General features: G+C 42.0%; 1 protein-coding gene across 1 annotated transcript in view; it reads right to left on the bottom strand.

The window, feature by feature from the left end:
• DNAJC5B (DnaJ heat shock protein family (Hsp40) member C5 beta) overlaps nt 1-14,250 on the bottom strand; it is a 50,651-nt gene extending 36,401 nt beyond the window's left edge. The window contains exon 1 of the mRNA XM_050941399.1: nt 14,144-14,250. Coding sequence (XP_050797356.1) covers nt 14,144-14,250 — 107 coding nt within the window. The remainder of the gene's footprint in view (nt 1-14,143) is intronic.
• Nucleotides 14,251-14,961: the final 711 nt, after the last annotated feature.

The raw sequence follows: 14,961 nt of genomic DNA, 5'->3' as shown, positions 1-14,961 counted from the left end.
CTTTGTTAACATTTTCCTTTGGTAGAGAACTTTTCATGCTCTTAGTTATGGTTTCCCTGATTACAGCCCAACTGTATGCTGGTTGAGGTTCCAATCCTCCCAATTTAATAATTAGTACGTATAAGGTCCTAGAGATTGCTTTTGCCAGCAAATTTAATCTCCTCAACTGCTGGATATGCTCTCAAATCCCTTATCATACAGCAAAGCTGCCCTGAAAAGTAATTCTCTGAAACTGGTCTAATCGTTGCCAATGATGATTTGCTATTGAGGAAAAACAAGTCTTGTTATGCTATAGGTAATACCTCCCGGTGTCCTTCTGGTTTTACCTACCTTCAACAAAAAGCAACAGCCAATTACATCTGGTTTGCTAATGAGAGCACACGCCAGTTATATGTATCCCCCACTATCTTTAATATCTTAGGTCAGAACACAGAAAAGGGCTTATGTACTTCTCTGCTAACAATTCTCTCATGAGTTAGAAAGAAGGTAATGGAATGGTGGCAATTGACAATTTCTTTTGTATCTGTGGTAAATTTGTTTATAAGTAGCTGCCTCACAGATGGTATGGAAACTACTATCTAATATTCCTTGTACCTTCTCTTTGTGTCATGGCTCAATTCCCACCAGGGCGAGCCCAGACAGTGCAGGTATCTGCAAGCCACCTCAGAGCCCATTGGTAAGGAAAATAGACTGAGTATAATCCACCTCCCTTTCTATAGGGCAAAACAAATAACCTAACTCTACTGTAGGCTCTTGGTGTTCCTTACTAAATGTGCCAATAAAACCTTAGTCATTAAAAGGAGCCACAGCTCTTAGCTCTACCAGCTTTGGCTCAGGGCTCTGCAAATTAGATAGACACTAAACTATATCCTAGCCTCTCAAGGTAGGGTCTGTGTTCTCAGTTGTAATAAATGTTGTACATATGTCTCTAAACAAGCCCTTGACCAGTGGAAAACTCAAGAACAGGTGCCTTCCCTTTTTGACTCTCTTTAGTTGGTTACCTAACCTTGGTGAGATGGGTCCAAAATTAATTCGCTTTTTGGTAATAGGGGTAGTGTTATGTTTACTTGTTCTACTGTTACTTACCTGTTGTAAGGATATCATGGGAAAGGTTTGTTCTACAACCTCTGTCACACTTATGCTGATGGCTGGCCATCCTCAGCATTCCCCAGACCCAGATTTAAACCAAGTGCTGTCATCATTTTATGAGAAGACTCAAGCAGGAGCTTTTTGAGTATTCTCAAAGGAGGGATTGTTGGGGACGCACTTGGTATAACCCAGGTAATTCGGGAGAATGGAAGGCCATGAGAGCCGATGAAGTTCTCTTGTTCTGAGCCATAGTGTACCAGCTCCTCCATTTTGAGTTTTACTCCTCCATGTTTGACCTCAGGTTGCCCTTGTTGGGAGGGGCTACTCCTACTCCCTCTGTTGCTGGGCAGATTTAACCTTTAAGCGGGAAACTGAACTGTTACTAGGCAGACTTAGCCTTGGGTGGGGACTGTGTGAGTGACAGATCATGTTATAATGTGTATCAGTTTTGGTTCCAGTATAAATAGTTAGGTAAGCTGTTTGTTTGGCGCGCTTGATCTGAGTCCTGTGTGGCTCCAGGCGTCTTATTTGAGCTCCAATAAAGTTTGGTTACTTCTCCACCCTGGTGTGTTTAATTGGTTGCGAAGCACACCAGGCAACGGACCCAACCGTTGCCACCCTCGGGCATTCTGTGCCGGCAACAATATTGTCACATGTGAGTGACTAAAAGTAGCTTATGTGTGTGTGTGTGTATATATATATATACATAGGCCAATTTAGGCAGTATCACAGTTACAATATTTGTGCTTAAGGTTATTGGTTAACATTATATATATATATACGTATATAAAATGCACATAATACCAGTCCTGTGCAGCAATATTACATTCACCTGATGCAGACGCTGTGCTCCCTTAGTTATAAATAATACCAGCTGAAATGTGTGTGATTTTATAAGTTACACATTCAAGCTACTGATCCATGAAGGTATTTCCCTAGCTTGTACTAAGGCATAGAATGAATGTATCTTGATTTTAACAAGTTTCCTATCTGCCAAATGCTTCCTGTAGCAAATGCAAGGAGTTATGGGTACTTAGCATATATATAATATAAATAATATGTATTATGTGCATTATATATATATATATATATATATATATATATATATAATATTAATATGTATCAAGCACCTATAAACTTAAGCACAAATATTGTAACTGTAATACTACCTAAATTGGCCTGTACTATAATATTTATATTCATATTTCAATAGCAGCTATTTAACACTGGACATTTAACACCCTTTCTTGTTTTAATAAAAAGACTCATAGACGTTAATGCCAGAAGGGACTAGATCAGCTAGTCTGACCTTCTGTATATCACAAGCCATTAAATTTCACCCATTTACCCCTGTATTGAGCCCACTAACTTGGGTATGGCAGGGCTAGAGTTTAACTACCAGAAAAGCAGCCGGTTTTGAGCTGTAGACATCAAGATATGGAGAATCCAGCACTCCCCTTGGTAGTTTATTCCAATGGTTAGTCACCCTCACAATTAAAAGTGTGTGCCTTAATTCTCATGTTAATTTGTCTTCTTCAGCTTCCAGCCATTGGTACATTTTACGCCTTTCTCCATAAAATTAAAGACCCCTTTAGTACTTGATATTTTCTCCCAGAGAAGGTGGAATCAAGTCACCTCTCAGTCTCCTTTTGAAAAGCTAAACAGATTGAAGTCTTTAAAAATCTCTCCCTGAGACATTTTCTCCAGCCCTCAGATAACTTTTGTGGCTGTTTTCTGCACCCTGTCCAATTTTTCAACATCCAAATGTGGACACCAGAACTGGACTCATTGGTCTTACCAATGCCACGCACAGTGGTAAAATCACCTTCCTGCTCCTACTCACTATTCTCTTGTTTATACATCCAAGGATCTCATTAGTTTTTTTGCCACAGCATCACACAACAGAGTTGTTTGTCCATTCTGACCCCATAATCCTTTTCAGAGTCACTGCTTTCCAGCATGTAGGTCTGGCCTGACTTCTCTGTTCTTATTAGTATGACCTTGTAGTCTGTTATATTAAAACACATTTTGTTTGAATGGGTCCAGTTTACCCCACACTTCATATGACTGCCTTATCCTCATCATTCTTTACCACTTTGCTAATATTTGTGTCATCTGCACATTTTACCAGCAGGGATTTTATATTTATTTCCAGTTCTCTGATAAAATGTGGAATAGTGTCAGGCTTAGAACTGATCTCTGCAGAAACCCTAGCATTCAGTGATTTCCCACTGACAACTACTTTTTGAAATCTGTCAGTTGGCCAGGTCTTAATCCATTTAATATGTGTTTCATTGATATTTTTAGGACTAAATTTTTAATGAGAATGTCATGCAGCACTAAGTCAAATGCCTTAACAAAGTCATTTTACAACCACAGTAATATATTGCATCATGTACATTGATGTTCAGTAAAAGTTCTACCAGATGAGTGATGGTAAACTATCTTTGACATTATACATACTATTCTTACCCAATGGCTTATTATTTCTTACCAGTTAATTAAAACACATCCCAGTTTTATTGGTCTAGAACAGTCTGAGATGAGTTTTCTTAATTTTTGACTTTTTCCTGCATGTACCAAGACAAACCTATAACTCTAATGCAATCTGGCATTTTAATGGTTCTTATGAAACGAAAATTTGCATTATTGTGGCATCTGAGGCATGGTAGCATAAGTCAGTTTCCTCTTTTCAAAGAAGGTGTAAAGGGTTTATGAAACTATTTGTTTTTATGAGGCATCTGACATACAGTGACAATAGTTACACAAACTCTAGTGAAGTGGTCTGAAAAAGTGTGAGTAAAGAGCCTTGCAGTTTCATTACATTTCACAGGTTTATTATTTAACAATGTTGTGATGGCTTTATGCCACATCCCTGAGTACAAGAATGATATTCTCGGTGGGCTCTCAGCCTGATTAAACATTTTGAATAACTAACAGAATACAAATGTATTAGTTAGATGGATCTGAATGCCTTCTGCAGCATTCTATTACCCTAATCAGCAGAGAAAAAATGTGGGGAATATTAATAAAAAACTAAGTGTAACATACTGATTGTTGCATGAAAATGCTGTCGATTTTGTGTTTAAATAAACTTTATACAACCTATGCTTGGAAGATATTGTATTTTCTGTTAATAAAACAAATCTCAGATAATAAAACAATTACACAAATTATATTTCATTCATAGAAATGAATGTAAATTACAAATGGCATTTTAATTATAGTTTTGGTAGAAGTCAATGGAGGGGACTTGTGGAAGGGCTTTGTTTTTTGCAGACCAGATGGGTGACTGCCATGCAATTTCCCCCTATTTTTTTCTGGTTTCACAGATATTCATTATTATGTATAAGGGTCTGGAGCCTGTAATTAAACCAACATCCTTGCTTGTGAATCATTCCTTGCTTGAGAAATCATTCCTTGCTTGAGAAAAAAAACACACTTAGGAGATAGGAGTTCTCACCCACAGAGTTTATCCAGCGTCGTACCCTCAGGAGGAAAGGCTTCCCCTGACCTTTGGAATTAACATGGTTTTTGGCCCCCTAAACCACACAGATATCTGGAGATTTGTCAAGGCTAGAGCCATCCATGCAGGGACTCTGGGTGAAATCCTGGTCCCACTGAAGTCAATGGGAGTTTTGCCACTGACTTCAATGGAATCAGGATTTCACTCTTTTGTGTTTCCACATCCAGTGTCCATGACACTTTTAGGAACCATATTGCCCGTGTTTTTCTGCTACTCGCAACTCCCAAATCCCCTCAGGGTCACACAGGGTTTTCCAGTGTGTGTTGATCCACATCACATAATATAGTATTGATTTGGGTCATTACTATCAAATGCATAGATTCACTGTGTGATGAGACAGATGGAGTCACAGACACTTATCCCATGTCCCACCCCACTCAAACAGACAATGCAAAAACCATTGCAGTAATGTTTGCCGGAGGCTGGTAAATATTTTTAAATGTGTGGGAGCCCTGGTGTGCTCTGTGGGGCAGAAACCTCAAGCTCCAGCATGCCCCACGGGGCCGAAGCCCCAAGCCGTGCCGCTCTGGGAAATACTCAGGGAGAAATTATGCCCTGATGGTAAGGAAATGCAGAGGGAAGAGTAGAGGAAACACACACAAAAGGAAAATAGAGAGAAAGAGAGATAAGCAGATGAGGAAAGAAGAGAAACAAGGGGTGACAGTGGTGACCCTAAAGATGAGGTTATTTTTTCACTGAGCGATGTTGAGATAATAAGGTACTGAACAAATAATAAAAATGATAACTAAAAATGTAAATATTAACTAAAAGCTATATTCTAGTCTTGATTTTTGTAAAAACCTCCCACTGGCATCAATAGACTGTGGATTGAGGGGAGAATGTAGTTCTAAATGTATGCCCTGGGTACTGACAATAATTAAATATTCACTTAATTAATTTCTCTGTGTTACTTAGAACTAAGTCAAGAATAGTCTTTTCTCTTCCATGCTGTAGATTTACTTAGCAAGAAGCAATTGTTAAAGGTGTCAAGAAGTTGATTCTCGAAATCTTGTTCCATTGTGACATGTAACCATGTGATGTTTCTATCCTTTCTTAATAAAACACAGGAAACATCTCTGTAATTTGTTCAGATATTTTAAAAGAAGCTCACCCAGAGTTCTGAGATTCTTTCAGCCATGGATATTTCATAATCACCACTGTCCAGAAACCTACACAGCGTATTCTCAGTTATCCAGACCTCAATTATCTGAAAAAAATGGTTACCTACCTTTTTGTAACTGTCGTACTTCAAGATGTGTAGCACATGTCCATTCGATTTTAGATGTGTGCACGCCACATGCACAGTTATTAAAGATTTTTTCCCTCAGCAGTACCTGTCTGGGGGTAAATCTACACTACGGGATTATTCCGATTTTACATAAACCGGTTTTGTAAAACAGATTGTATAAAGTCAAGTGCACGCGGCCACACTAAGCACATTAATTCGGCGGTGTGCATCCATGTACCGAGGCTAGCGTCGATTACCAGAGCATTGCACTGTGGGTAGCTATCCTGTAGCTATCCCATAGTTCCCGCAGTCTCCCCCGCCCATTGGAATTCTGGGTAGAGATCCCAATGCATGATGGTGCAAACACAGTGTCGCGGGTGATTCTGGGTAATTATCGTCAGTCATTCCTTCCTCCGTGAAAGCAACGGCAGACAATCATTTCACGCCCTTTTTCCCTAGATTGCCCTGACAGATGCCATAGCATGGCAACCATGGAGCCCATTTTGCCTTTTGTCACTATCACCGTATGTGTACTGGATGCCGCTGACAGAGGTGGTACTGCAGTGCTACACCGCAGCATTCATTTGCCATTGCAAGGTAGCAGAGATGGTTACCAGTTGTTCTGTACCGTCTGCCATGCCACTGTAAATTGGCGATGAGATGATGGTTATTAGTCATTCTATACCGTCTGCTGCTGTCATGGGTGCTCCTGGCTAGCCTTAGCTGAGGTCGGCCAGGGGCGCAAAGACAAAAATGGGAATGACTCCCCGAGTCAATCCCTCTTTTATGGTTTATCTAAAAATAGAGTCAGTCCTGCCTAGAATATGGGGCAAGTATACTAGAGAACCAGAGAGCACAGCCGCTCTATGTCAGATCTCGCAGAAATGATGAGCTGCATGCCATTCACGGGGGGTGCCCCTGCAACAACCCCACCCATTGATTCCCTTCTCCACCAACCTTTCTGGGCTACCGTGGCAGTGTCCTCCATTTGTGTGATGAAGTAATAAAGAATGCAGGAATAAGAAACACTGACTTTTTAGTGAGATAAAATGAAGGGGAGGCAGCTTCCAGCTATGATAGTCCAGGCAGGACATTAAAGGGTGGCGAGAGAGAGGAGCCCAGCATCCCGCTGCTATGATAGTCCAGGCAGTACAGAATCTTTTCTTTAGACATGAAAAGGGTGAGGGCTGATGGAACTCAGCCCTAAGTTGCTATGATGAGGATGGTTACCAGCCGTTCTGTACCATCTACCGGGAATGACCGGGAGTCATTCCTATTTTTACCCAGGCGCCCCCGGCCAACTCACCTGAGGCCAGCCAGGAGCACTCACGGGATGATGATGATGATAGATAGCAGTCATATTGTACCATCTGCCACTGGGGAGGGGAGGGAAGAGGATGCTGCTATTCATTGCCGCAGCATCGCGTCTACCAGCAGCATGCAGTAGACATAGGGTGACATATAAAAAAGTCAAACGATTTTTTTCCCTTTTCCTCCATGGAGGGGAGGGGGGGGTAAATTGATGACATATACCCTGAAACACCCCGGACAATGTGTTTGACCCTACAGGCATTGGGAGCTCAGCCAAAAATGCAAATGCTTTTCAGAGACTGCAGGGACTGTGGGATAGCTGGAGTCCTCAGTACCCCTTCCCACCCTCCCTCCATGAGCGTCCATTTGATTCTTTGGCTTTCTGTTACGCTTGTCACACAGCACTGTGCTGTGGCCTCTGTCTATCATAGCCAAGAGATTTTTTCAAATGCTTTCTCATTTTGTCTTCTGTAACGGAGCTGTGATAGAACAGATTTGTCTCCCCATACAGCGATCAGATCCAGTATCTCCCGTACGGTCCATGCTGGAGCTCTTTTTGGATTTGGGACTGCATCGCCACCCATGCTGATCAGAGCGCCATGCTGGGCAAACAGGAAATGAAATTCAAAAGTTCGCGGGGCTTTTCCTGTTTACCTGGCCAGTGCATCCGAGTTCGGATTGCTGTCCAGAGCAGTCACAATGGTGCACTGTGGGATACTGCCTGGAGGCCAATACCGTCGATTTGCAGCCACACTAACCCTAATCTAATATGGTAATACCGATTTCAGCGCTACTCCTATTGTCGGGAAGGAGTACAGAAACTGGTTTAAAGAGCCCTTTATATTGATATAAAGGGCCTCGTAGTGTGGACGGGTGCAGTGTTAAATCGTTTTAACGCTGCTAAAATCAGTTTCAACGCGTAGTGTAGACCAGGCCTGGGTGACTTGAGTGCCCTCTGTCACCACATGTCCCTGTGTGCTGGTATAAGATGATGGGGCCACCTTTGTCCCCCTCAGTTCCTTTGTACAGGATAGACTCCAAAAGAGAGGGGATGATGGGTAGGTTGTAGAATGGACATGTGCAAGACATCTCGAAGAACAACAGTAACAGTTTTTCTTTTTCATATGATTGCACATGTCCATTCCACTGTAGGTGATTCACAAGCAAACCTGCATGGAAGTGGGCCTGGAGTCTACCGGAACAGCAATTGTAAGACAGCCTCTCCAAAACAGGCATCATTTCTGGACTGATGGAAAATGGCATAATGAGAAGCAAAAGCATTCACTGATGACCAAATTGCTGCTTTACAACCATCTATGATCAGCATTTGTGCCAAGAAAGCCGCTGAAGTTGCCTGTGCTCTACTAGAATGCACCAGTACTCTAGCTGGTGGGGTTATATGAGCCAGTTTGTAGCATAAATTAATGCACAAAGAGATCCAGGATGAGATTATCTGAGTGGAAACTGGTAGGCCATTCTACAACGACAACAAACAACTACATGGAGGATCTAAAGGACTTAGTACATTCCAGATACAAAGCTAAAGCCCTTCTCACATCCAATGAAGTTTTTCTTTGTCCCTGTGTGCATAGGGTTTTGGGAAGAAAATCAGCAAATAGTTTGCCTGGTTAACATGAAAATTAGAGACTACTTTCATGAGAAATTTTGGGTGAGGGCAGAGATAAACTTTATCCTTAAGGAAAACTGTATAGGAAGGCACTGACACTAAGGCTCTCAACTCACCCATCCTTCTGGCTGAGGTAATTGCCACTTGAAATGCTACTGTCATAGAAAAGTGTAGGAGAGAGCAATTTGCAAGGGACTCAAAGGGTGGTCCCATCAACTTTGCTAGGACTAAGTTCAGATCCCAAGGAGGGATAGGATCTTGTATGTGTGGTTACAGTCTTACTAAGTCTTTAGGAATTGGATGATGATGGGGTTGGAGAAAAGAGATCTACTATCCACCTAGACATGGAAGGCTGAAATAGCTGACAGATGTACCCTTATAGAGCTAATAGCCAAACTCTGTTTTAGATATAGAAAACAGTCCAGTACAAAGTTCAGGGGTGCCCATTCTGGGGATACATCTTTTTGACGAGCCCATATGGAAAAGTGCTTCCACTTAGCCAAGTTAAGTATTCCTAGTTGAGGGCTTTCTGCTATTCAGAAGCACTTTCTGAACAACATTCGAGCACGACCTTTCAAAGGGTGTCAGTCATAGAGCGTCCACGCTGTCAGATGGAGGGCTGGGAGTTGGGATGACGCTGGTGCCCATCGTCCCGGGAAATTATCTCTGGATCCAATGGGAGAGACAGCTGAGGCTTGATTGACATGGCTAACAGGATCATGTACTGGTGTTGACGAGGCCACACCGGTGCTATAAGGATGAGGTGGGCATGGTCTTGTTTGACTTTAAACATTACCCTGGAAAGTAAAGGAGTTGGAGGGAAGGTATACAGGAGAAAATTCTTCCAGGGTAGGAGAAAAGCATCTGTCTGTGAGCCTGAGCTGATCCCTTCTCAGGAACAGAAATGATGGCAGTTTCTGTTGTTCTTGTTGCAAACAGGTCCACTTGGGGAATCCCCTAGACCTGGCCACATCGGGATATAGTTAATCACTCGTGGTGATCAGAGAAGGGTTCAGTTGCTCTGGAAGGTAAGCAGTCTTGAGATTATTTGAGTTGTTTGTACAAAACAATTGCCACCCGGCACGGTTGAGTCAACAGGGCCCCCCACTGTAAAACATGGTTGACAAATTGCCTGTTAGAATTAATAAATTCTTTCTTACTGTATGGGTAAGGCCGAGCAGACTAGATGTGCCACTCTGAATGCCCTGACATTTACATGAGTCTTTAGAGCTTGAGACAATCAATCAGAGATCCTGAGTCTGCAGGGATCCCGTATGATCTACCCTATTCAGGGATGATGCACCTGTGACTAGAGTGAGGGATGGTAGCTGAGGGACAAAAGGAACACCCATGGAAACTTTCAGAGGGTCCATCCATCAATACAGAGATGACAAAACTAGCGTTGGCACTCAAATCACTTTTTACACACGGTGATGACAAGTTTCAGGAGTGATTTGTCCCAATTTACATAGGAGTCCCAGTGCATTGTATGTGGACAGGATGGTGGATAGCCTGGATAGGACTGGAGTCTTGCCCTGCCCTCTGATCAAGCAAGTGTCCAGGTACAGGAACACATGGACACATAATTTTTGTAGATGTGCTGCCACCACCATCATGCACTTTGTGAACACCCAAGGAGCAGCTGGCAGACCAAACAGAAGCACTCAACTGATAATGGCAACCAGTCACCACAAATCTGATAAAATTTCAGTAGTCGTTATGTATTGTGACATGGAAGTAAATTTCCTTTAAGTCAAGGGCAGTGAACTAATCCCCCTGTTCCAGAGAAAGAATAACTGAAGCTAGGGTAATCATGTGGAATTTTATTTTCTTCAGGAATTTGTTCAACTCTCTTAGATCTAAAATAGGTCTGAGGGTGCCTTTTGCTTCAGGAATGAGAAAGTAGCAGGAATAGAAGCCTTTTCCCTGAAATAGCACTGGACTTCTTCTGTGGCCCCTGCCTGAAAAAGAGACTGGACCTCCTGTTGAAGGGCAATCTTGTGAGTGTGGTCCCTGAAGAGGGATGGGGGAAGAGGGGTAGAAATGAACTGGATGTCATATCCCAGTTCCATAGTGCTTAAGACCCCCCCACCTCACCTTCTGGTCTGATGTTATGTAGGTCCAAACACCTATGAAGTGGGACAAGTGATTGGTAAACAAAAGGTGGGGAATTGATGGAACTATGGAAACTGACCCATTGTCTTCGATCAACCCCATCAAAATGCCTATTTGGATGAGATGGCTGCACAGAATGAGCCCACTGATGCTGAAGAGGAGGGCATTGGAGGGTGCTTTCCATAATCCCTGCCCTTTTTTCTTAGCAGATCTTGGGATCAGGGAGCAAAAACTTGGTGACTGTTTAGCTGCTGTGGATGAAACCACTTTCTTTTTGTGACCAGAGTATAAATTCCAAGGGATTTGAGTGTCACCCTGGAATACTTAAGGCTATGAAGCCTGTCATCCATTTTTTCCAGAAAACAAGCAAGAGACCTTCAAAAGCGAGGTCCTGGATAGTCTGTTGGACGTCTAGGGGTAGCCCAGGTGACAGCAACCATGAATATCTTCTCATAGCAATAGCTGATGCTATGATTCAAGCAGCAAGGTCTGCACTACCCATACTGTCCTGGAGAGCAGACCTAGTGACCAGCTTATGCTCTTCAGCCATTACTGCAAACTCCTATCTACAGTTCTCCGATAACTGGCCTTAAATTTTATAATGTTCTCCCAGAGGGTGAAATCATAGTAACTCAGGAATGGCTTTTGGTTTGCAATTCTGAGCTGTAGACTCCCTGAGGAATAAAGTTTGCAACCAAACAGATCCAGTCTCTTTGAGTCTTTACCTTTTGGTGTCAATGCTTGTTGTCCCTGTCTTTCCCACTCATTGGCAGCTGTCACCACAAGAGAATCGGAGGTTGGGGAGATGAGAGTAAAAATGTTCATATCCCTCAGAGGGCACAAAGTACTTCTTCTTAGCTTGTTTTTCTGGGGGGGGGGGCTTGGAGGAGGGTGCCTGCTAAAGATCCTTGACTGGCTCCATGATGGCTTCATTAATTGGTAGAGCCACCCTGCCTGGGGGTTGCCGATACCAGAATGTCAACCAACTTGTGAGAGCTTTCACACACCTCTTCTGCCTGAATGTTAAGTAGATCTTGATGAGCCCTGTGGTCCTCTCGCAGTGGTGAGTCACTTGAGAGCGCAATAGCCTCATCTGGTGACAAGGACAAGAACACAACAGGCATCTGAGGTGGTAGTTGGTATCTGACTTGTGGTGGAGAAGCTGCCAGAGTGACTTCTGGCTGCTTGGTACTGGTCTTGGTACCAGGTAACAGAGAATGATGCTCTTGATGCTGATGTCTCAGGTGTGTTCTCTATGGTAGCAAGCAGGATCATTGAGGGGAGGTCCTAGCTGGCATGGGGGAGGCCCCATGATGTCCAGAATGCTACTGGTATGGGCTGGAAACCCATCTTAGCCAGGACCATTGAACCTTAGAAAGATGCCAACGCTGAGGTTTCTTCATGGCCCATGTTCCCAAAGCTTTTGATGGGGGGGTATACTCCCTGTCCTGAATGGGATACAAGTGACTTCACCTCCAAGTCTGAAGACAAGCCAGATACTTCTGACAACGGAGGGACAGATCCAGTTGGGATTGATGAGTGGTAGCCTGAGTCCAGGGATGGTGGTATCAGGGAAATCATTTTAGGCTTTCCTCTTGACAGCATATGCTTTTGCAGAGGCCTTTGATAGCAGTACCACAGGATCTCGATGCGTTGAAGTATGAGCTGTGGGCATCAATACCAGCTGTAGATCTTCTTCTGCTGGTGATACCACTACTTGGAGGCTAAACAGGTCCCTTGTGGCTCCGGGGTGATTGGGAGCAGCACCATCTCATGGCTCGGCAAAAGTCTTTCAGGGGATAGCCTTAACAGATCTGGCACAGGCTCTGGAGGCAGCAATCCACTCTTGGCAGGTAATGAGTGTTCCAGGAAGAGCCTTGCCAGGAAGGGTTCCTGGCCAAATCCAGTATCTTTATTAAGACCATAGTTTATTTATTTATGGCTTATTACAACAATCTGTAACCCACTGACCCCCCTTTTTGTCCTATACCTACAGGGGTATTAACAGGCCACTTCACCGTGAATGGTCCCTAGAATATGTGATAACTATTTATGCTAAACTAGCTGTTTGATCTTATATTTAGCTGTGACTCTTTCAGTACCTTTTCCAGATCTGAGGAAGAGCTCTGTGTGGCGTGAAAGCTTGTTTCTTTCACCCACAGAAGTTGGTCCAATAAAAGACTATTTTTGAACATTTTGGCCATACAGTAAGTTATTGATATTGGAGGGCCTGATTTTACTCTCACTTTTACACCCTAATTTACACCATGTAACTCCATGATATTAGTAAATATTAATTTTTAATGATTTTGTATGATAAACTCTTGTAATTCTTCTATATGCTACCCAGAATCCTTTTAATGTTGTGTATTGATACGTTTAGTGTCCTACAGCAATTGAAACTAAAAATTTCTTTGTCTTTCAATTGAAACTAATGGGTGATGTGAAAATGACTTCAATAATGGAATGTGCGTAATCTTTTAACCCTATTGTTTACTCTGACTTTAATTCAGTCCAGGTGTCCAGGGAAGAGACCTCTCAAACTAAGGAAAAAGTGTCTGCTCAAGTATGTTATAAGCAAAACTGAAAGATTGATAAGGGATACTTCTTAATGCAGGTGGGTTCTGTAATGGATGAAATAATGACCCCATTGAAGGATGTTTTTAATTCATTAAGAACTGTCAGTTGTCATAACGGTTAGTACTTATGACCAGATTAGAGATTCCTTTTTGCTCATCAGTCAGGTAAACTATGGACCATAAAAGACATTCTATTAGTAATTAGGAAAACAGAATACGTGGTAAAAATAAGGATGGGAAAAGTATTTTCCCCTCCAAAATGGGGTTTGTCTCACACCTTATAAAAGGATAGAGGGAAGTTACTTCGGGGAGTGCAGATAAGATTGCCCGTATCCCACCAGTTACAGAGAAGAGAGACACAGAGGCCAGCTCTTTACCTTACACCAAAGGTAGTAATGTATCTATTCTTCCTGTATTTTGTTTAGTGCTATATTAATCTTTGATTAAATAATTTGAGCATGTTATTTGACGATCTCAAATCATTATTAAATTCAAACATAATACAATGGACTTCAGTACAGTTACTTCTGATTTACACTTCTTTGAATAGCTGCTGTTTGTAGGAGCTGTTCCCTGGACGGTACATATAATATCTCAGCACAGTAAAATCTATGTTGCTGTGACAAAAAACATTTTTGTTGTCTGTGTTTTATACATTTCTTAAATACCTGTAAGATTTCTTAATTTCTTCATGTGTTGCCCCCTTCTCCAGAGCCAGAATTTCATATAATGCTTCTCCTGATGTGGATAAAGCCCGTTGCCTTTGTTCAGCCATCTTATCTGTGCATTACCAAGACTACTGAAGGGGGAAAAAAAGAACAACTGGGATTGCAGATGTAGGGATAATATTTCTGATTGTTAATTTTAATAAGGTTTAATTAGTCTGTAAAGTTACTTTCCAAACTATTTTACGTGTAAGTAAAATTTGAAAAGCATATATCTTTCCAAAAAAGCCACAGACCCTTCCTCTCCCCCAAAATATATTATTTTAAAGTGATTTTCAAAATCACCACACACAAAAAATGCTTGGGTTAGGTGTCGAATGTCCCAAATAAAAGGCCTGATCCTACTCTCAATTAAATTAATAGCAAAATTCTCATTAACTTCAATGCATGCAGAATCAGGCCTGAACAGAGTAAAACGACACTTCAGTATAATTGTTTAGTTTGTTTTCCCCTTCTCTTTGAAGTCCTATACATATAATTGAACCTTCCACTAAGATCATTGGCTTCTTTCAACGGGATATCAGCTTTTTATCACCCAAGTCACCTCTTTAGAGCAGATTTCTGACCACTTTTTCCTTCCTGAGCAGCACAAAGGGACTAGACAGAGGCCAAGGATTGAACCCAATGGACTATATTATAGAATTAACCTTCTATAATCTTATGTATGTGAAACGCTGAAGTGAAGTAGGATCTCACATTCAGATGTCATGGTTGTGTCTTATAATGCAATAATTTTGGCAGAATTCATAAGAAGTCTGATA

The sequence above is a fragment of the Gopherus flavomarginatus genome, chromosome 2 (assembly GCF_025201925.1).
Source record: "Gopherus flavomarginatus isolate rGopFla2 chromosome 2, rGopFla2.mat.asm, whole genome shotgun sequence".
Classification (NCBI taxonomy): Eukaryota; Metazoa; Chordata; order Testudines; family Testudinidae; genus Gopherus; species Gopherus flavomarginatus.
This window is presented reverse-complemented; position numbering and strand designations above follow the sequence as displayed.